At 43.5% G+C, this 24248-nt stretch overlaps 1 protein-coding gene across 3 annotated transcripts in view; it reads right to left on the bottom strand.

The window, feature by feature from the left end:
- Positions 1-24248, bottom strand: part of SETBP1 (SET binding protein 1) — a 262069-nt gene that overhangs the window by 126148 nt on the left and 111673 nt on the right. For 2 of the 3 annotated variants that reach the window (XM_082074622.1, XM_082074624.1), the window contains one exon: positions 16506-16577. The exons of the other annotated variant lie outside the window; for it this stretch is intronic. In XM_082074622.1, coding sequence (XP_081930748.1) covers positions 16506-16577 — 72 coding nt within the window. The remainder of the gene's footprint in view (positions 1-16505; positions 16578-24248) is intronic. 3 annotated transcript variants of the gene reach the window in all.

Genomic DNA, 24248 nt, shown 5'->3' with positions numbered 1-24248 from the left:
TTCATAAATAAAACAATATACTTCCTATAGCTCTTACATAATCTTAAAAGGTTGTGGGTTTTGTTTGTTTGTTTGTTTGTTTTTAAAAAGCACCATTTTAGTAGGTCTTTTTGCCCTACTACTGTTGTGCTACTTTTAAGTGGGAAAGGTGTTTGACAAGTGAATCTTCAGTAAAGACAACTACAGCTTTTATTGACTTTTTTGAAAATACACAGCTAACTCAAAACTATCAAGCTCAACAGCACTTGTAAGCATAAACTAAACCGCTATGTGACTGGTACACATTGCATTATAATTTATTCAATGTTAAACCCAACAGAAGCTGATGGCCAAGCCTAGAGACATTTGAATGCTGTGAAATGCCGAGAAACTTGAAAACCTTTTCCCTCCTTGGACTGGACATAATCCACCTCTGGGCTTTATTCCACTGCACACAAACAAGTATAAATTACCATAACAATTTATAATAGTGCGTAAATTTGCAATAGGACCAGTTTCCTTAAACTGTTTCTTCTCACTTGCTGAAACATGACTTTCTGAAGAGTACAGCCACACAAGGAGATGGATGCAGGTTTGGGGTGAATTCAGAGAGCTGGAAGATGGTTTAGTGCTGATTGTCAGTGCGTGGTCATGGCACACAGCTCTGCATGGGCCAATTCCATGAGGAATACCTCCAAACAGCTTGAGACAGCATACCTGTTTGCAAATACAGCAAACTAATTGCATGGAGCCAAATCTCAACGGAAATAATAAGAAGAAAATTTAGAATGTTCCAAACAGTACTCATCTGGGATTCTCAATTAGCTTCACAAACAGTAATTAATTTAGCTTTCTAACTTTCCACAAGATAGAGAATTACTAATGTTCCCATTTTATGGATGAGGATATACACATACAGAAATGTCTATAAGACACGAACTGGACTTAGCCTATCTTCTCATGGCTTCTTCTCTACTTTGTGCTGTCTCCCATCATATCAGGTGATACTCTCCCATTCTTTTTATGCAAAACTATATTCTGCTGTTTTGGACTAAAGAAGAAATGTTCCAAAGTCTCCTGGGGTTTAACCTAACCAAATGCTGTAGTACTCAGCACAAAACCTGCATTAAATGCCATGGCTTGGCTTCCCCTGCACTGTGATAGAAAACGTGTCCAGGTGGGAACCCACTGGATTTGATGTAGCAACCCAACAGTGAAGTTTCCTTAGTGAGGCTCCTGACAAATTTGGCTTGATTTCTTTTGCTAAATCTTGCTGTTACCCAACAGACAATGCTAAAAAAAAAACAAACAGAACTGAATTAGATACAAGGAGTGACACTTGCCTGCCTTTGACCTTAGATGCAGGGCATGAAGTGTCAGGGCTCTGAGGGCAGCACTCCAATGTGCTGAGATAACAGGTCCTTCCCTAAAATAAACACCAATCCAGCCATACCAGCAGAGCCACTCCTAGCTTTATAATCCCTTTGCCATTTTAAATTGCCAGATGAGTTATTATATTGCAACACAATTAGTATGTCACGAACTCTCAATAGTGCTCAGTAAGAATACAGAGAGACCATGGGAGGGAACAAACAAAAAGGTTAGTGACATTGATAACCAGTCTTAACTGAACTTGACTGACTTGCTTTCTGAAAAGGAAAAACTTTAGATAGCCTCAAAATGTTAAAGATGTTTGTTTTCATTGAGAATTAACTGAATATGGAATGGACTTAGTGACTGCTGAATTTTTAGCTGTTTCACAAGTGCTCAAGCTTAAGACATCTTTGAATGTGAGAGAGTCCTGCAGGTAAGACAGGAGGTAGGAGATATGCTCATCTATTTTTAACTTCATCACAAAGTAGGTTTGTGACTTGGAAAAATTATTTTTCATTGTGTCTTGATTTCCCAGAAAGAAAACAAGGCTTGCAGCTGGTGTCCATGGCAGCTGTGCTGCCGTGAATACAAAGTGGATGAAAAATATTACTACTGGACTGTGTAAGGGGAGATTTCAGACCTGCTCACATTTGTAGCATTTTGGAGGACTACATGAACTGCCAGGCCAAGGGGAATAAGGTCCATAGCAGTGACACTGCTGGGAAAAGGAACCACATCCTGATATGTTCCTCTCCTGAAACTTACCTCTTCTTTAATTTTCCCAATGTAGGGCTATTAGACAGTTTCCCTGCAAATTTTCTTTACAACATTTCTCTGATGTGAGCCAGCAGCTCATCTGCTTTGTGTCTATTTGTGGCTGGTATGAACTGCGAGGGCTGAAAACACGTCTAGAGGATCTTTCACAATTCCTGGTGATGAGGAGGGCTGCAAGCAGCAAAGCGTGTCACACACATTTGTCAGCTGCAAAGCTGAAACCGATAGCAGGGTACAAATACAGAGCTGTAAGCCTCATCTCTAGCTGATACTTCATGTGGCAGATCATGTTTCTGGGGGCTCCTTTGCCTGCCCCAGGGATAGGTAGAAATGAGTCCCACTGCACCCCAGCAAGGATGTGCTCATGTTATCACACCAGCTGCCTGGGACCAAAAGGCCAGAATAAAGCCGGTGCCCAAGAAAGCCCTGCACGAACTATCTGCTGTTCATTGATTCCTAAATACTCACAGTTCTGCATTGGTCAGTTATTACAGCTTTGCTATTGCTCCCTGCTTATGGTGTTCCCCAGGCACCTGCACCCAGGAGCCAGCTGTGAAGACAATTCAGGAGGCAAAGTTGAGTGTTGGCCACCAAAACCACATGAGGCAACTGGGAGCAAGGCTGGTACATGCAAATGTACCATCACTGAAGAGCTACAGACAGCAGTGGCTGCTAAAGAAGGATGAAAGTTGGAGGGGAAGATGTTGTGTACCTTGGAGATGAAACCACCCCTTCATGTCTTAAATAGGAGGAGAGAGGAGGAAATGTCATCCATCCCTCCCCAACCAAGACCTGATTGGTGAGGGAAGGAAATTCAATCAGCTTTTAAAATCTCTGGAAGATATTACAGTAGTTTACATTCAAGATGTCAGTCAGGCAGTCACACTCATTAGACACCCATGATTAGCCCTCTTCCAACATTAGCAAGAAAAGGATCACAGCTCTTGTGCAAAGTGGTTATGGAGACACCCATTAATTTCCATGGACTTGAATGTAAACAGTAATGAAAATCTCCCACTAACTTTCCAGGGAAACTCAATTTGAGTGTGCATGTGTTCTGTGTGTTCCTTTGCCATGTGGAGAGACACAAGGTTGCACTTTCCGTTCCTGACACAAAAGCGATCAGCTCCAGAACCACCATCCCCAGCAGATCCCAACTGCTCACTCCTTGACAAGCTCCTTGGCTTCTTGGGAGCTTTCTTTGCTTTGGTTTGGTTTGGTTTGGTTTGGTTTGGTTTGGTTTGGTTTGGTTTTTAAACTCAGCAGCAGTAAGGGAAGACAAAAACCATTTTTGCATTTGCAAAATAGTTGCGAACAGCAGCAATATCTCCTGCTCCAAAGAAACTCATCACCCCTTGGTGATACCCTGCCCCAGATGGAAATAAGCAGAGGAAGAGAAGGGCTATTCTAGGCTCTGAGCCAGGCCCACAGAAAAGAGAAAGCATGAGGAAAAAAAAAAAAAATAAAGAGAGAGAAGCTCTGCAAATGAACAGTCAGCATAAACAAAGCCTATCAGCCCAGGCAGAGGCCGAAGCACGACTGCACTAAACAAATCACGGTGGAATCAGCAATTGGCAAAGTAATTGGCATTATTACAGCTGATGGAAAATTTCTGATGCTGCCCATGTTTGCTTTTGAAAAACTATTCAGACATTTAATTGGCTCAGTTCTCATATAGCTGATTGCTCTTTTTTTCCTTCTGGAGTGTACCAGGCCTGTATCTACAGACAGAAACTTTTGGTTGCACTTCCTTGGCTCTGTCCACTGGCCATGAGATGCGGGATGAAGCTTTTCAGTAACTAAAGAAGGCAGGAGAAACGTAGAGAGAAACAGGTCTTACTTGGGAATCACTTCAACCCCTGTGTTCCTCCAGTTCTTCATGAGTTCAACCATAGCTTGTAGCAATGGTACACAATACTGTGAATTAGACACAGGGATGAAAATTGCATCTGGTGATGTCACCAAAGCGTGGTTTCAGTGCTTTAGTCACCATGCAGGTAAAATAGCTTTCTCTCTCACACACAAATACTTGTATGAGCACCCTCTAGCATACTTCTCACACTACTTGATAAAAAGTTAATAATGACTGAGTGTCTGTGCACAGGAAACACTTATCCTTCAACTTACTAGACCCTTTGGCCAAAGCATCCTCATCATCTGATTTGAGCCCTCTCTTTGAGAAAACCAGCTGTCCCCCATAGGTCAGGTTACCACAGACAAGGAAATTTCAGAGACTTCAAAGTCTTTCCTCAGCATTTTATAAAAGCCCTACAAAATTATTCATCTGTGGGAACCAGTCAAGTCCTTCGGGTATACAAAATTGGGGAATGGAGCTTTTTTAAAACTTTTATCAGAAAGAGATGCTTGGCTTAGTGCTGAGACAGACATTCAGTTGTTTGGTTTTTTGTTGTTTGTTTGTTTGTATGTTTGTTTGTTTGTTTTACCTCCACTCTCTAGGTCTAATCTTAGCACCTTGATCCACGTTTTGGAGTACATCCAGGTCTTGGAGCAGAAAGCTCTTTCCTTGACCAGGTGACGGGTCTGTAGGGCAGTCAAGGCTGTGGAGGAAAGATGCTACTGCCTACTTTCCCTCCTCCACTCCTGCAGTCTATTGAGAGCTATATGACCGCAGGCTGCCTTAATGGGAAACGCCACAGTGCCAGTAGCTCTGCAGCTGCATGGAGGGATGGATCCTCAGTCATCAGAGAATATTTTTCAAGTACACCTTCTCCCTGGAAGCAGTGGGAAGATTTCCAAACCAGGCTGATTGATTCATTCATCAGCTGATTTTACTGGGATATGATCCATTTAGATATACAGCTAATTTCCAAGGAGGAGAGAGCCCGGAGGGGCTCACCTGTCATATCACAGAATCACAGCATCATAGAATGGTTGGGGTTGGAAGGGACCTCTGGAGATCATCCAGTCCAACCCACCTGCTCAAGCAGGGTCACCAGAGCAGATCACACAGGATCGTGTCCAGGCTGGTTTGAATGTCTCAGGAGACTCCACAACCTCCTTGGGCAGCCTGTTCCAGGACTTTGGCACCTCACAGGAAAGAGGTTTCTCCTCATATTCAGATGGAACCTCCTGTGCTTCAGTCTGTGCCTGTTGCCCCTCATCCTATCACTGGACACCACTGAAAGGAGTCTGGTCCATCCTCTTGACACCCACTCTGGAGATATTTATAAACATTGATGAGATTTCCTTCCTCTGTTATTGCAAATCAAAGGCAAATCCACACTGGGATCCTCCTAACACTGAAGGGAGAGGGTGCTTGGCAGCATTGCTCCCAGAGATTTTTAGAGCTGCTGGACACTAACCCCTTTGTTTTTTTCTTGAAAGAAAGAAAGAAAGAAACAAACAAAACCCACCCTGCAAAACGCTCTAATGTGTTTTGGCAAAGGACACACCAGAGCATTTGAAGGGACATGGTGGCACTTCAACAACCAGCAAATTTGAGAGCAGAAGATGACAAACAGGCATGTTCAACATAGGGGAGGTCAGCTCTGCCTTTCTCCATGCCAAACAGGACTTACAGAAAATCCCACTAGAAAGAGCGAACGGGCTATGGCCAGTGACGAAAATGAAAGGAAAACACAGACACCCGCATGCTATTTGTTTTATCTACTAAGTTGTATATTTCCCCTTGCAGTTACCACTTCTGAGTGCTTGACTCCTGTCAGAGAACAGTTGACAGTGCCCCAAGAAGCCAACGGGGAGATGCCCACTCCCTTCTTCCTGATCTGATGAAAGCCTTTGATTCACATCCTGTATAAGCCTGTCTACAAATGGGAAAAGCTTCCCATTGGAGATGTAGTGCACTCCCAAGATGGGATTTAAGGAGATAAAGGTCTGCTTCCAGCAGCATTGCTCTGCGTCTACAACCAAAACACCTCAGTGCTTTTTTCTGTCATCTGAAATGGTGTGATCCTGCCCTGCTATGCGAGATGCTGAGATTTACATGCAAAAAGAATATTAAACCTAAGCATTGCCACATAAAGCAGGATGAATCTATAAAAAGAAGCCAAAATAATGTGGGTGCCATTAAAATCCAGACACTGAGTGCTAGAAGTGGCTTAAATTTGCTGCGGTACTCCTGCTGTTCCCTTTTATTAAGCATGGGGAAATATTGCTTTGCAGATAAACATTGTGATGTGGTAAATGTCCAGAATTTAATGGAGTTCATTATAATTGATGAAAATGCAGCTTTCATTAGCTTGTGAATGCCTTATTCATTTATATTTTCTTAAAAAATCCAGAAAGAATGTTTTCCCTAAGCAAGTGCCAAGAAAGATGGTAAACAACTTTTGCTAACATACCTTCACCTCTTCCCCAAGGCTGTCTCTCCTGCAGAGGGAAGGCTCTTGTTACATATCCATCAGCCCTCTCCACAGTCCTCTTGCAAACCTCTCCCAGTGCGATCCACACATCCCCAGTAACAACTGGGTACAGCTGGATGTGTCGATAGGCACCATGAAGCCTTTTCCCACTGCTGCCTGCCTCTGCCAAGCCCTTTGACTCCCATCTTCACCTTTTACTGTCATATAGTCTTTGTGCCAAGAACAATAGTATGTTTCCTTTATGATGCTCCAACCACAGCAGGGATTTTTATGGACTACCACAATACCATCATCTTAACTGTGAACATGCTGCTGATTAAAGGGGTCACATTGGCAGCAAGGGAATCTATAACATCTTTATTTGTTCATAGGAAGGATACACCAGGAGTTCAAGTTTCTCTCTCTAGCCTCAGCCTCTCGGTGCTTTGATCCCGACCACCTTTGAGAATAAAAGGGGAATTTAGCTCTTAAATGTGATTCAGTCACTGGGTCTTGGTTAACACTATCTATAAAAGGTTTGGTTTCTTTGTTACACAGAATAAGGTTCAGACCACAGAGCTGAAATAGGAATAACATGAAAAAGAAAAAAAAAAAAAAAAGTGTATTTTTAACTGACATTTACCAGGTAAATAAATGAGTGGCTACTGAGTTTTAATAAAATAATCTACTCTATTGCTCATTCAAGAAAAGGGGTGAGAAGGAAGTATTTTGAGGCCACAAAATTTGTAGGTTTTTTTTAAACTAGAGAATTAAAAATTGTGATATTTCAGCACTATGAACACCTGCTGACAGCATGATTTCAAAACAGGACATTCTTGAGGCTGCAAGAAAATGGGCACAAAAAAGAGAATCCTGTTATCAAGTAAAATATCTGAAGACTGTGGTCAAGTGTGGTTTTTTTCTATGACATTTAAAAGCGTCACATCCTTAAATTCGAACAAGCAGATGGCTGCCAGAAACACTCTGAAACCAGCAAGATGCTTGCATTGGACACATCATTTTTAGTGTCTTGACCTCTTGACTGTTACATTGATTTTTATTTCATTTGGTTCTGATCCAAGGCAATTTGAGAGGATTTTAAAGTCACCGATGACCCCTGAACTTCAATGACGGTATTTTGGGGCATTTTATCTAAAAGAGAAGATAAGGGCAGAAATGGCCATTCATTGACCACCCAATGAAAAAAAAATGTAATGACATCATTTGTGGTTTCAGTTGAAGCAACTGATGTAAGTTGCTGAGGGTCTACAGAGAAGAAATGACAGTGCTGGAAGGAGAAATGTTTTGAAGAGAGTGCAACCGGCATCTCCTCCTTTTGTTGATAGTACACAGCTACAACTGATGATAACTTCATCTCTCAACTGATGACATCTTCATCTCTAACTCCATGTTCTTGCACAGCAGCAGAGCTATAAGTCATATATTTGCTCCTGGCTGAGCCAGTCTCCATTTCCTCACTCTGAAAGAGTATAGAAATGTCATCTCTGATATGAAGTCCAGCCTCAGGAAACATCAGTAGATGCAGAGCCTTGCATTGCCATCTCCCCTGCAACTCAGACAGCTCTGAGGAGATAAACTAAAGCTCTTGGATGAAGGATAAGGCTGATGAACTTGCTCCTTGGCAGCAAGGAGACCTCTGATGATGTGAGTTAAGGTCACCTGGAAGATAAAACTAAGCTGATATCATCAAAAAACATCCCAAGGTTGACAGCCTGTGGCACACATGCCTCCTGCTGAGGGGAGAACCCTGGCCACTGTTAGTCATGTTACTCCATATGCTTTGAGAAGTTTCTCAGACGCTGCATGACAGCTGAATGAATGACCATGTTAGCAGAATGAGTTGCTCCAGGGTCAGATGGCTCCATATCAGAAGCCACATGAGCTGGAGTGCCACTACTCCTCCTACCACCTGGCAAGGCTCCTGTGACAGGAGTAACCTGAAGAAAAAGCAGCTTCTGGGTGTCTTTCAGTTATTTCAGTGAGCTTTGTGCGAAGACATCTCTGTTATTACCAGCCTGTTCCATTCCTACCTTACCTTTCCATTCAATAGCCTCTGCAAGGACAGCAGGTCCTGACTACACTGAATCAAGGATGAGGCCACCTTTCCAATGAGGAGAGTGAACTTCTGCAGAAGGTACCATTTCTCCTGATTCACTACTCCTAAGGTGTGTGTAAGGAAAGCTGTTTTCTTCATTCACCCTGGCAGGGGCTCTCATAAGTGCCTTCTAATTATCTGAAGCTCCTTTTTTTACCCTGCCACTATCATCCTGAAACTTTACTCAGCCATTGTGGCATGGTAGAGCCACTTACCTCTTCCAAACACATACATCTCACTGCTTATCCTCATCAAGGTTATGCTCTGCTCACATCCAGGTTAATTTCTCCCCAGTACTCTTATTATTGAAGTATAGCCACTTAACAAAGAAACACTATCAGTGATGATAGAATCTCATAGTGTAGCTGGTGCTCAGACACAAGAGACAAAAACTATAGTATTCCTATATGAAGAGTACTGTGTCAACTAATTTCGGTGGCACATAGATAAAATATTGACTTAATTTGTCTGGATCTAGTGAAATTTGAAAAGAGCTTATAGGAAGTCATGCCTATGCCTTGGTTAATGAAATTCTGAGCTGCTTCTGGGAAGACTGACAATTGTAAAATCAGTCTGCCAAACTTTTATTCACAGCTCATTGTGAAGCCATTATAGATAGAGCAAAGACAGCAAACTCACAGGGGTGTGTTTGAAGGCACATATGGGAATGGGGAGCACCACATTTTCTTCCTTCCAAGGCAACCAGGCAGCCTGGGAAGGCAGGAGAGCAAAGAATTGATGTTCTGGACAGCACACCTCAATGTTTCAGGGCTTTTTTCCTCTCAACCAATAGCTTGAACCTGAAGACACATTTCACTCAGAAGGTGCTGGAGCACAAGAACAGGTTCCCCAGGGAGGTGTCATGGCCCCAAGCCTGACAGTGTTTGACATTGGACAATGTCCTCAGACACATGGTGTGAACTGTGGGGTTGTTCTATGCAGGGACAGGAGTTGGACTCAATGATCCTTGTGGGTCCCTTCCAACTCAGGACATTCTATGATTCTATGATTCACCTCTGCAAACAAACCACACAAGCCTTCATTAATGGCATTGCTCATGATGTGTGGAGAAGGCTGCTGGAGGTCTCAAGCCACCTGTCCACAGCCCACCTCATGCTTCCCATGAAGAAGAACACACTGGGATGCTGACTAGTTCAGCCATCAAAGTGGATGCACTGTACTGTTAGAGGAGAGTGCCAGAGCTGATGCATCTTGGTTTTACTAGTGCTCTTTGCAGCTAGTTTGCCGCACCAAGAAACCACAGAAGGCTGAAATGAAACTATATGCGTCATGTCTGCAGGTCACATGTGCCCTGATATCCTTATGTTTATGTTCATGCTCACTACTGTACATGGAAGGAGGGTATGCAGAAAAGATTGGTTCCTGGAGAACAGCACACTGAAGTGATTTTCAAGCTGGTTGCTCTGCAAGTAAACACTAAGGTACTAACAAGTAATGCCTGCAGAGTCTGATGCCTTGATTTCTGCTGTGCCAACCAGTATCAACAGTAATATTGTATTTCCAGGGCATATTCAGCTGACAGAACTATTGATTATTTGGAATGTAGCAGTGCATTGACACTTGATAGTAAACTGGGACAGTGAAACAATTAAGGCACAGTTGTTAACAAGCAACACAGGGCATTGAGTTTCAGTGAAACAACTGGGATATTGCTTCCTTTGTCTAAAATGGAACATCTTTAACATGTCAAAAATATAATTTACTTATCTGACTGACTGAAAGATCTGGGGAAAGTACCTTCTTCATTGAAATGTACATATTAAGGTCATGTTTCCAAATATGTGCCAAATTCAATCAATAATTTAATCCCTACTGTGACCAAACACTTGAGGTATTCTTGAAGAAAAAAATGGTTTTTTTGATATGTTTAAACATGTATTATATCAGATCACCTTGTGCATGAACAAATTTCAATGAAAGAAAAGATAATGAAACATGACGCTTTTGTTGCAGTAGTCCAGCCAAAGTTGTGGGGTGTTTGTTTGTTTGTTTGTGTTTGTTTTTTTCACCTAGGCTTTTGATTCAGTGTGAAAAAGTAGAAAGATATACATATATATGTATTTGGATAGGGTGAACACAAAATAAAACTTTCTTTATCAAATACAGGGTTTATTTATATTTGAAAGTAATAAATCTGTATCCTTCTATGAGCTGTTTTATTATATATAAGTAAGTCTACAATTGTCTCCTATGGACACATTTAACTATCAACCACCAACCATAAAGAGGAAATTATACAGAACACCAGTCTTATGGCTGGAACCAATTGAAAAAGGAACCTTCCTATGGTGAGAGAGAAAGAAATACTTTATGTGAAGAAAAATAACTGGTGGCACTCGCTGTTGCAGGAAAGAACAACTGAATGGCTTAAAACTCTTTTAATTTGAGCTCAGAGAGGCAGGGGAGGTGACTAATAAATATGCAGGAAATGCACCTGTACTATACATAGCCTTTTTATGGGATAATATAGCTTTTTCTCTGCTATCAGCATGTTGAATCCTGTAGGCTTAGCTGCCTTAGCAACTATGATTTGGAAAGGTTGGGACCAAGGGAGGATGAATGATACTCTGACGGTGGCTCCTCTCTATCTCCCACTGCTGACAAATGGAGTTTAGGGTGATGGAGTCCAGTTTCTCAGTTGGGCCTGAGCCCCTTCTGCCACTAGTAAATTAAATGTGCCCAGAAATATTTCCAGGTATCGAGGCCAACTGGCACAGAACGGTTTGTGTCTCTGCTCACAACTGTGTCTTTCCTTCCCTAACACAGCAGCTAAATGCAAATGGGTCACTGGGATGAACCCTGATCCATGCTTACAAATGATTTAGGAATTTGATAGTTGTCGTGGACCAAAAACATGCCAAGGACTTGTCTAGCAGTTTGAGTATACTCAGTCACACTCTGTGCAAGCAACATTCCCAGACACTGCTTAACTTGCTTAAGACAGATGCAGCCTAAGACACTGGAATGCCAATGTCCTTCTTCCCTCTTTCATGCCCAAGATCAACCCTTTCCAGCAAGGAGAAGGGAGATGTATGACTCTAAATTTCGTTATAACAATCATCTTTTGTTAGTTCACTATATTATTCTTATGCAGGGAGAAACTGGAGATAACCACAGTCTGCAATCTAAAAATAATTGCAAGGAACAAGATGTTATGTGTTTAAAATTATGAAGAAGTTATAAATGGACAGCTTGACTTCAAAACCAAACCATTGTCCTCTTTTTCCTATCCCACACCACTTTATCACCTGCCTGATGGAAACTACATCTTCAACATTTGCATCTTCAAATTGCACGCCCCTGAAAAAGCATCCCAGCTCAAGTAGCTGCCATGTGCTCTAACCACGCTACCTTGGAGGATCGTCAGAAGTCCTACATGAACTTATGTGCTGAGCTGCCCAAGGCAAAGCGAGACAGTTTTCATGGGTGTCTCTGAGCTACCAGAAGCTGAATGCAACCACTTTGAGAACTGACTATATCACAGCAGGGACCATCTGGCAGAAGGCACAGCAGCATTAATGAAATCTCACACCAAAAGGGAGGATCTGGGTATGGTGTTGCCTGAGCCCGTGCACCCTCCTACACCCTACAGGGACCCAAGCACTACAAGGCAGTGGAGGGAGGCAGAGAAAACGTTTTGTATTTACATCCTCTTCACCACACACACCACAAAGACTTCTTACTGGAGAGGTTTCAAATCTCTCATCAGAAGCTTTTACTCTTAGATGGAAGTGTTCAGAGGAACCTATCCCTTTGAATGGTTCTACTTGCGATGCTTACAGCACTTGTCCCTGGACACGACCCATGCAGGCACTGACTTGTGGTTTGTAAATGGAGCTTGGGAAGGAGCACCTTATCATTGTGAGATGGCTGTATTTCAGCAATGGCAATTTCTTGGTGAACAGACAACCCCAAGGCTGCCACGCACCCTTCGCAGTGCCTGCTTTTCCCAAAGAAAAGGTGGTGGAGACTGGTGTCAGACAGCTGGAGCTGTCTCCCAGCGCCTGTTTGGACACCTCTGTGGCACTGGCAGCTGCAGTGAAAAGAACCCTGTGGGCTCACAGCCTTGACGTTTCACAGCAGTTCCCTGACTCGGGAAACTATAATGCCAGGAAGACAGAGGATGACTTAATGCCAGCAGAATCTAATACCTTATGATCCTATGATCTAGTGCAAAAGGCAGGAGGAGTGGGAAGCCCAGCAGGCACCTGATTGAAGAGGCTGAGGGAGACAAGAGGAGACAGTGTCCTGCTGTGCATTTCCTCCACCTCCATAACCTTCTCATTTTCAAAGAGTTTCCATAGGGCTGTGGCAGCTATTGTTCTCCAGACCTGGTGCATCAGCATCCCCACTACACTGACAGCAGCTTGATATTCTCACACTGTCGGCCCTTCTACCTCTTCCTATCAAGATAATAAGCAGCTGGTTTGGCTTCAAGGGGAAAAAAGATGTGTAAACTCAGATACCCCTGTACTAACACGTACAGGGCTGTGTTATATACTTCATAACCAACATGGGCTGCCTGGGCATCTGCTCGTGCTCAGACAGACACAAATGCATTTACATCAGACATCAAAAACATGTGTCCATCCTTTCTTCCTTCTAAAAGTGGTCATAGCAGCCAGATCAAACTTCGGCACAATGGTTACTAATGCACAGAGTCAGAAATGAATGAGAGTTCCTTTATGCCTAGTTATTAAGGAGGCTGAAGATCCACATATGCCATTAAGATAAAAAGGAGGCTAATATAAACCCACAGCAAAGTTTAGGGAGTAATCCTGTGCAGGCAGATAGGTAAGATCAATGTGAAAGTTCTTCTTGTTTCTGTTTGGTTCCTTAAAAATGAAAATACTATCAGAGCTACACATTTTTTTAAAACCTGCTTTTTTTTCCTAAAAAACGTTTAAATAAGTTTAAGCATCACTGCCGTTATCTCAGAAATGACACAGAGACATTTCCATGTGAATGTATCCCTTCACAGCCAGATATCCACGGTCACCATGTGCGTACCTTTGATTCGGGGATTGCAGTTCCCCTGTGGTCCAAGGACTCAGGGTCCATTTTGTGTAGATCTTTCTGCCAAATGGGGTTATTAGTGACTGGAAATACTGCAAGGTCACCCAAAGCCTTTATAGAAACAGGAGGGTAGGAGAACATTAGGGAAAAATGGTAAGCTATGATATCCAACTATAGTTGGCAAATCTGGGCATATTTGGGTTGTCTATACTAGTTTATCACTCTCTTGTTTTCAAATGATTGTCATGGCCCCAATGATTAACCACCTGAGTATATAGAAGAAGGATATTCACAGGAAGGATCTCATGATAAAAAGGCTATTCCTGGCCCCTTTTCCATCACATCATAATCTGTCCACTAATATGGCTTGAGATCTCAGCTGATCAAAAGGTCATAAGATGCTACCGCTAAGTATCACTCTGTCTCTGCTCAGCCGCAGGCATTTTAACTCCATGCAGCAGGCTGAGGAAAGCAATAGCAAAGCCTTCAAATATGTTTGTATAATAGATGAAGTCTTTGCTGTGTGGCATTTATCTTCCTTCAGGGAGTGACACCTGATAAATAAATCTCTAGTTCCCAGTGAATTTAAATAAAATAAAGGCAAATCATATTTCTGCACATTGTAGATATTTAACTGCATAGAATGTTAGAGTTCTCACTCTCCCAACATTCCTTTTGCTACAAAAGCTATAAAGTGCTGATCAGCCTCAAATTCTGACAAAATCAAGGGGCCCAAATCTCTGAGAACATTATGAAGATCATGGTGATAACACAGGAGGGACTGAAAGATACATCACTTATTTAGACTAATGAAATGGTAAAATTTACTTTTTCTTCTTTTTTTTTTTTTTTTTAAGCTAGCAAAAAAGCAAAACCCCAAAAAAGTGGGATTATTAGCATATCAATAGGAACCATGAAGTGAAAAGGGAGAGAAATCAACTAAACGGGGTGATGGGTTTCACAGTGAATAACTCTAGGGCAGACAATTTTCATACATCCTGGGGTAAATAAAACATTGGACAACCTCCAACCCAACACCACCACACTGTCCAGCTGGTCATCACTGTACTGCAGTGTGACAGTGTCAGTGGGTCCATTGGTCCTGCACTGTGCCTATCCCTGGACACCAATCATCACCTCAAGCAGCTTCTCTGGCCATCCTGTGTCCAAGCAATTGAAAACAGGCAAACCACAAATCGCTGCCCAAAACAGCAGGGAGAGAGGATACCACTGCCAACAATGACCCAAAGGCCCTTGTCTAGCAGGTCTGCAGAGCTATTTTCTGTGATCATTAACATTGGAAAAAACCACCAGTTTGCATCTTCAACACACCTGAAGAGTTATCATAACCAAATTAAACCACTCAGCATTTGCCAGACTATCCACCCACTCCATGGCTCTTTAGATGCACCAGGACAAACATACAGTTCTTTTAACTACAACTGGCAGTCATTTTGCTCCTCTCCATGCTTTCAAAGCTGAGAGCCACCAAAGATTAGCAGAAAAATATCATTACTAGTTTTCCCTAAGAAGCAGCACTGGTAATAGGCTTCAGAAAAAATTGTCCTAAATGCAAGTGGTAAGCGTAGGCTGTGTGAAGGCTGACAGGTCTGATTATAATTATCACTGCAACGGGACCAGCACTAACCTCCCTTCTGGAAGGCAATGACAATTTCTGGAAGGGAATATGCAAGTGAATTATAATAAACAACATCACTGCAAGTGGAACTGTTTTTCACTAGGATAGTAAATAAGGGTCTGATTTAGGAAAAAAAAAAAAAAAAAAGGCAAAAAGCCCCCACAAAAACAAATACACAAACAAGCAAATAAAACCGCCACAACCCACAACCTTGAGCACTTAATCAAGTTCATCCCAACATAAAATGACACTCAATCATACACTTAAGTTTCACTGAATTCAAGATGATGGAAGTAAAAGAATGAAGTGGGACACTGGAAGCATGGGATGGAGTCATGCATGCAAGAGGTGTTTGGAAACAGAGGATATCTTCTGAAATCATACTTAAAGAACATGCTCTGCAACACAACATGAACAGAGAGGCCTGGAGGGCACGTTAGTCCAGACCAAGCTAAATATTCAAAGCTAAGACACAACCCAGGCAACCTTGTATCAACCTTTCCCCCTTCTTCATATCCTACCAGGAATAAAGCCAAATAGAATAAACAGAAAGCTCTTCAAATTCCATCTATACATTGACTCAAATACCACAATATTGCTTTTCAACAGCATTTTGAGGTAGATATGGTAGGTAGTATTCCTTCAAAATCAGCCTATCCTAACCTTTTTTGTGCTTTTTCTTAGCCTACAGGTTGGTTTGTCATTTCTCATTCCATTTCCACTGGAAACTCAGAAACAGAGAAACTTGGACAACCTGGAATAAGAGTAGCAGTACAGTAGCTTTTTATGTCTAAACAAAGGGAAATAGATATTATCTTCTTAACAGTGGGCTATAACTGCAGAGGAGTTGAAGAGGAGAGCCTTGGAGTCAAAGGCAGTTCTAGGAGTTTCATTCTCATTATATCTCAATGGAGTGAAGCAAATAAATTGCACAAGGAGACATATGGAAGCTCACTACACAATGGCCTATTTAAGGCTCTTACTTCCTAATTAGGTCCTGGTGTCAGGAGGTTGGTAACAATTATTCACACATAGATCATATAGATGCAATATAAACTGTTCTAAAACCCAAACCATCATAATAGCATGCATTAAAAAGAAGCCCTATTTAGCTTGATCTTTTTAGACTCTTTTCCTTAGTGCTTAGAATATCAGTTTCCGTGCTACACACATCCTAAATTTCTTGTCCAACACAGCAATAATGGGTTTGAAAGCGGAAAAGGAAGAAACAAAATTCTTCACAGCCATAATGCCTTGTTCTTACCTTGTTCACAGATTTCGTCACTGGACTCTGCACAACGAACCCACACTCTCTTCCCAAATTCTTCATCTGACTCTGTGGCGTTTCCCAGAGCAAAGAGAAAAGAGAGAACCTTGATTGTGGGAACAACTGTGCAGAAAATGCTCACAAGCATCTAAAGTTTCACTCTGCCCTCCTCCATTTCATTACATCTTTCTGTGTGCCCACCACCACCTGCCAGCTGGGGCCCTCTGTGAACCTGCTGCTGGGGTTCACTCTTGGCCCCACTCCGTTTTGGAAGGCCCCTCAAGTTTCTCCTGAACCCAGCCAGCTGAGCAGGTTTATCCTCTCAAGTAGCCCTGGTAAGCATGGGAGCACCATGTGGCCATCATGGTTTTCCCCAGCAGCCACTGGGCATGCAACAAGCCATGATGGCAGGGAGTAGAGCCATGGATTCTTATGACAATCCATGTTGGAAAGGCTTGGGAAGAGCAGGAAGGTGTCAAAGGATGCCAACCCATCTGTTTTGCTTAAGAATTAAAACAGGAAGCTGAAGCCAAGGATTACCACATTGCAAACCCATTTAAAACAGGGTAAGTGCTTGTGATTCAACATTGTGACTGTGTTGAACATGCTCTGCCCTGTGCTTCTGCACCTCTGGTACTAAACTGAGATATTCTTCTCCCCTTCTTCCCTTCCTGCCTCCTTTCCCATCTTTGTCAACCTCTCCAGCCCTTCACACAAGGTGAAATATTTTACATTTTCACCTGTAGTAATGCAGATCAGAGAGTGTTTGCTTTGCTTTTCACTGATTTTGCCCAAGGCATCTTTTTAAGCAGCAGCCTGTGCAAAGATAATAGGTGGCACGATTTTCTGTAACTGGAATCAGCAACAAATCAGCCATCTGCCACTCCAGGGGTCTGAGATTAACCCAGCTACTGGACCGTGACTGCAGAGCATTTGCACATTTAGATTACAAAAATGTGAGGTTACCGGTCCAAAAAATAAAAAAAACCTAAGAGTGGGGAAGTTGTGGGGAGAAGGGGTGGAAGATAACCTTGGAAGAGTCCTCCAGATTGAACCTTCCAGACACAAGTCATCTCATAACAACTCTGAGCAGACATTCTTCATTATAAAGTATAAAAAGGATGAAGGATTTGAAGGAAGTAACTTGAGGTTCATGAGACATCATGTTTCAGTGAAATACATCCAAAGACACCTATTTGATACAAAGACACATTCAGCTGCCTTGTCAAGGCCTTGCAATGGTCCTTGGGAAGTATGACCAAGCTGTCCAGCTGGCTTACTTGGACTACTGGGAATGTACAAGAGTAACATTTTTGTCCCAAGGTGGATGAGATGCATTCCACAAGCTCCCTTACTCCAGAGCATTGTCAAGATATTGAGGAAATGAAAGAGGCCTGCATTTTGAAATATCAAGGCTTAGGAAGGTCTCTTCATTTGCTGTCCTCAGTTTACCTTCCTGAATAACAAACACCATACTGCTACTTCACAGACATGGATGTTGTCATTCCATATTAATATTTGTCAATATCTTTGGGATACTCACTATAAATCTGGTGGGAAATATTATTTGGCAACTGAAGTATTAAGAGGTTTAAATCACTAGTAAGCAGAAGCTGGCTGTGCATCTAAAAGTATGAGCCGTGCTCTGTGCAGGTGTATGGTGGGCTAGAACAGTTGCCAGTCTCATCTGCTCACTTTGATGTGGGCTTCAATCCCCACTCCTGTCATTTGCTTTTGTAGGTTGGAATCCCATAGTCGGGGATTCCAGGTTAAAAAGAGGAGGTTGTGCCCAAAGAAAGAGGTGCAGCTGCAGTCAAAAGTATCAGCCAGGACTTGAGACAACAGCATCTCCTCTGTGTAAGCCCAAGTTGAGCTGCAGCAATTGGTGGTTGAAGGCACAGCTTAGAGCAAAGGAGACATGCTATTCCATACAAAACCTGATAACATCACCTCAGAAATTAGTGCACCTCCTAGCAACATTAATTGGGGACTGAGCTTTCCATCCTCTGCAGAGGAAGGACTGTGGATCTGCACGGAGCTGTGAGATGGTGAGGACAGCAGGCTGGATGACACCTTTGAGTGTCCCTAAATTCCCCACTATTTATCACAGTATATCCAAAAGGTATAGCTTGGGCAGAATTAGATGCTCTAAAACCAAACCTATGTGTCTAAAACCAAATGTGAGGTTTGAAGTGGTTTGGATTTATACTAGGGCACGGTTTTCAGGTTAGAGTGAGGTCATGGGCATCATCCCATGCCTGGGACTTCAAACTGGGCCAAGCTAACAACCCAACAACCCACAAGCTGCTGAGATGAAGCAAGTTAATGAGCCTCTTCCCATGCTTTAGAAAGGTCTCCTTGACCTTGACCTGTTGGCTGTGTGAGTGCTAAAACTGCTGTTAAAACAGGATTTGAACCCACTTTCAAATCCAAAGGCAGGAGTTTTCCCTTTCTTCCATCTCCACTTTCTCTAAAGCCAATCTAAAACTTCATGTCCGAGTGTCAGAATGCTCCAGAAAGAAGCATATGTGTGTGTGTGTGTATGGGGGTTGAAATCTTTGTATTGAGCTTCAATTATTGCATTGCCACAAGAATGCTTGTGCTAATAATTTTAAAAGGTTTAAAAGAAATTAAAACTCCATTAAATAAAAAAATAAAAAAAGAAAAAGGTACTTTTCTGTACCTTTTCCATCCTGTGAATGGAGGGAGGCTTTGCAGGAAGGGTTTTTGCCATAGAAGCACTGACACTGCATTAACCAAATGCTCAGCTGAGCTGCAGAGGGGCCTTGAAGTTGCCTTGTCCCCTAGCAAACGTGAAGCGGAGGAAAACACCGATGTAGGCGATGCTGCACCTTGCAGTGATTTGCATGTCCTACAAGTAACCTTGCATCAGGATACAGAGCTATGAGAGCAGCCTTATGGGTACGGAGAGGGGAGGAGGAGGACAGCGAGCAGGAGGGGAAGGAGTAGTAACAGGAAAACAATCAGAAAATTCCCTGGGAATCAATTCTTCTCTTCTTCCTTAGGAAAACAAACAAACAAAATCTCTGCCCAATATGGAGATGAGCACACTCGCTCTGTCTCTGTTTATAATCCATTCCTGCAAACATCATAACAGACACACATGGGCTAGAGACTGGCTGTAAGCAGAGCATTTCTGCCCGGCACTTTCAAGGGGTGCAAGGGGCTGCCCCTCTTCTGCTTCCTCTCCACCCCAAGTCCCCAGCAAGGGTCTGCTCTTTTTCCTAGGATCTCTAAATATTGGTTAGGGCAGACGATGGTGGAGAAGAGAGTCATATTTAAGAGGCGAAGGGGAAGCAGAGAGGCGGGAGAACACCCCTGAGCCTGGCTAGTGGCCCCCTGGCCACAGCCATTCTCATTCCCGGCACGTTTCACTGCTCTCCAGCACAGCCCGGCTTCGAAATATTAGTGTGGCGCAGAGTGCCATTTTCGAGCCGCTGCAGCTCCTTCTTGGCACTGGTTCAGCTTTTTGTCTTGCCTTCTCCTCCGAGTGCCCAGCAGAGGGGAGGAGGGAAGAAAGGAAGAAAATAAAGCCCTGCTGCTTTGCTGCCGAGGCCGTCAGCCTCCTCCAGCGCACCCGCCCTGCCTGTGGCACCCCGCACCCTCACAGCCCACTCCCAACAGAACCCACTTGGCAAACATAAATCTCTTCCCACCTCCGCAGCAGCCAGTTCACAGCCTCCTTCCCCCACCTCCCGCCACCCTTTTTTTCATTGCTTTCTCCTTTGTACTCCTCTAAATTTTTCCAGCCAAGCGTTACAACCTTCCACCCGCACTTTCTTCTTCATCCCCATCCCTTCCACCTCCTCTCTTCACATCAGGAAAGAAAAAGAATGGTGCCACGGTTGCACTGGCATCTCCTCGGAGTGGAGAGTTGCTGCACCCACAGCACGCCAGGCAGGTCCAGCTCACAGCTGCCCAAGCACAGGCGAGCTGCAGCGCTCACAGGCACACACGCACAAACACACGCATGTGTCACCGGGCAGGACAGACTCCCATTGCATCCCTTGGCTTTGCTGCAAATACAAAGTTCCTGCAAGCCTGCATTTGGCAACCGAGTTTCTCCTCCTGCCTGTGGGGTCGGGAGAAAAACAAGAGGCAGAATAATGAGGGAGGGAGGGTGTATTTTTTTAAGCAACCCAAACATGGCACTGAGTGCTTCCACCAACAACTTCTCAGCCTGCTGTGCTGGCAACCAGCTGCTGGTTCCAGCCTGGCACAAGCTTTCCTCTTAAACGCCCTCCTCCCAGATATTTATTCCTCTATTTTTTTTTTTTCTTTTTAGTTTTTTTCTTCCCCTTTTCCCTCTTAGCTTGTACATAGAGCTCCCTTCCTCTCTCACTCACAAATCCAAAGCTGCGTGTGTGGGAAGGAGCACCAGAGAGAGTAAAACGTGAGGTAACACTCAGTGGACAAAGAAGGGGGGAAAAAAAAACCCCATATGTATACACAACATATGTATGCTTTTCTCTGAGGAAGAAGGAGAGAGTGAGAAATATCCTAAAATAGACAACACGACCCTTGTGCATGCCAGGACATGCAAGTTCCAGCCCCTTCCACAAAGGAAGGAGACAGGTTTGGTTGGGAGGTGCAGAAAGGTTGAGGCAAAATGCATGTTCTCCATGGAAAGAACCCGAGAGAGACAACTTTCAGCCAGTGACACGACTCTAAATAAACTGGAGTTTGAAACACTGATATACGCATGACAGAGATAAAGTGGTGTAAAATGCACCTTGTCTGGAGCCTGGAGGAAAGAGATTTGGAGAAAAAAAATATAATAATGTTGAGGCTGATGCTGTGGATGGTTTGGGAGGGGCATGGGAAGAAAGAAGATGCACCAAGGATTTTAGCATGGGAAGCTGCAAAGCGAAGCTGGAGACATAGAACAGGGGTCGACCCCATAAGCAGCAACTCGTGCCCATGGGGTATTTTATGAGTGTGGTTGGACCCCTTTAACCACTGAAGCACATCAGGAGGGACTCCTTGGAAGCTACAGGAGTTAGAGGGTGGTGAAACAAATGAACAGTTGATGTGTCTCAGGCCTGATGTCTCCGCTCCCTCCGGACAACAAGTCCTTTGGGACCCCTGGCAAAAGTGCCAGTAAAAGGCTGGTTTTCACTGAACATGCACTGGCCACCCCAAGGAATAGAAGAGAAGTCAGCTGAAAAGCAGGGTAGCTGAGACACACTGGGAGACAGACAGTCAGCATGCTCAGGATGGTACAGACAAAACAGCAGTGTCCTGAGTAGCTGCCTAATATGTACCTTGGCAAAATCTCACCTGGCTGCAGATGAAGCAGAAATCACAGGCTGGAATCATAAACCCCTCAGTTGGTCTGACTTTTGCTTCCCTGGCCTGCACGTATATCGCAGGAGGAAAGCAGAGGGCTGGATGACATCCTCTAGCTGCCAGAAGCCACATGGAGGAGCTGGTCCTTTGGCCACCACCAGCTGCTGCTTGTGGAGCAGCTGATGGGCAGGCACTGAAGTGGACTTAAAATAAAGAGATGCCCTGCTGTAACTGCACTCATTAAGGGATGTATGAGTTGGCATAATTAAACCTAAAGGCCTATGCCCTTAGGAGCACCTCTGCCACTGGGATGTGACCCCTGTGCAAGGTGCACATTGGAGCTTTGTCCTGGCCACTGCAGCACAGCTGGGGATATCTGGGTTGGATGGAGAAATATCCAGGTTGGGCCACCAAATGCCCTCTTCTGAACTGTGACTTCGCTGCCCAGGTCCTTTGCATAAGGATATCATCCAGCATTGGCAATGGCTCCTCCCAGCCTCTGTTTCCAAAGTTATCTGGTGTCCACCCGAATCCTCTCTTCCAGCTGGTATACACATCAGTGTTTTGTCTTTGCTAATCCATGGGTTGAGGGTGGGTTTCTGCCCTACCATCCAGCACTGAGAAACCAGGGCTGGCATTTGGCAAGACAGACTGGGTCCCTCATGTGTGCCCATGGCAAAGCAGACCCTAAACCCTCAGTCAGAGACACCTGCAGAGAAGCACCTCCCCTGGAGGTACCATTGAAGTGGCTTCCAGGTAGAGGCACTATCCGGCTTTGAATCAAAAGGTGTTACAAATAAATGACAGTACAGACTATCAAGTTCTCAGAAGCAAAGTAGAGTGAGAAAGAATATTTTACCATCTTCTTTCTAAGCACATTAACTCTTGGCAGGCACAATTGTTCAGGTTTTCAGAGCTGAAAACTTCACACAGTAAGCAGCACATTGAGTCCACATGCTTCGTCTGCAGTTTCAACAACTCTAAAATCCACGTTTTCCCTACACTATATCCCCCCAGTGCAGCCAGCATTCAAATATTATGTTATTCTGGGAGCTACATCAGTAAACATATACTCTGTGGTGATCCTTCCTAGGGAAAAAAAAACCCTTTACTTTGCCACTGTAAGCTCACAACAGACAGTGCCTAAAGATTTTTTTCAACTGGCTTCTGATGCTTTTCTTCCCAGGGTGAGCAAGCACTTTGTATCAATCTGGCTTACTTTAGTGCAGTGACCCAGTGCCATGCTCTGCTGCAGAAAGTTCAGGTCCCAGCTGCGGGGCTAAACTCTTGCTGACACCGAGCTGATTTCTCTGCCTCTGTCACCCACGCTGCCAGGGAGTGGGGGGGTATGACAATGTTGGGTTTTGTTTGTTTGTTTGTTTTTCCCAGGCTGGAAAAGAAAGAAAGCAATCATGCAAAATACAGAGAAAATGTGGCAAAGGAGAAGGGGGAAGAAAGCAATCCTAACATGTGAGGTAAGGTTGAGAAGAGGAAATCCTTCAGGTAACATGGAGAACTTCATTGCATTCTGTTTCTTCACCAAGGAGAAAAATCTTGCTCAAGAGGCAATTAAAATGTTACAGGCAAGGAAAACCTTTCAGGATGCCTTGAAGAACTTGTTTGTGTGTGCAAGTGCACGGAGAGAGATGCAAGGGGGCAAATCACTACTAGTGATGGGTGAACTACAAAAGGTTGGGTGGTTTGTTTTGGATAAAGATCCTCACATGCAGATGCTTATCTAAAGCCCTCAGTCTTCGGAACAGGGCTGGGAATGTCTTAAGAACAGACCCTTCTTGCATGATTTCCAGTATCTCTCAGAACAGCCAACCATGCCAAAAATACCACAAAAACAGCTTCTTTTCATCTTCTTTTATGCAGCGTTTTGGCTCTTCTGCTTCTGGTTCCAACTAAAACCTAAAACCGCAAAGTCTTTGACTGGAAGGTTGGACTGTGCTTATTTAATTTCAGGCCATCCTGGTTCTCATGACTGCACACATACAAGGAAAATAAGAAAAAGTGGTGTTGTGATTCTATGGAAAACTTTAAAAGAAAAGAAGGCTCCCTGAAAATCAGGAGAAAAACAAGCTGCCTTCCCTAAGAGAGGAGTACAAGCCCCAATTTCTCCCGCTTTAAGCAAACTAGTTTGTAAAATCACATAATGATAGAATAGTTTGGGTTGGAAGGGACCTTTGAAGGTCTTACTTATCTGTGAGCTGGCTAGTCTTCTAGATAACATGCAAGATCACAGCATTTCCAGTTCAAAAGCGCCTGTTAGCCTTGGGTGGTTATTAGTCAGTGAATACTACTGTATCAATAAACAAAATAAGGACTTTGAAAAGACTCTTGTTTCCCTACCCAATCTGGAAACTCATCAGAATGGCAGCAGCCCTAATTTGACGGAGAAGGAAGAAAGAAAACAGTTTGAACATA

Source organism: Streptopelia decaocto (assembly GCF_964273445.1).
Source record: "Streptopelia decaocto genome assembly, chromosome: Z".
Classification (NCBI taxonomy): Eukaryota; Metazoa; Chordata; class Aves; order Columbiformes; family Columbidae; genus Streptopelia; species Streptopelia decaocto.
This window is presented reverse-complemented; position numbering and strand designations above follow the sequence as displayed.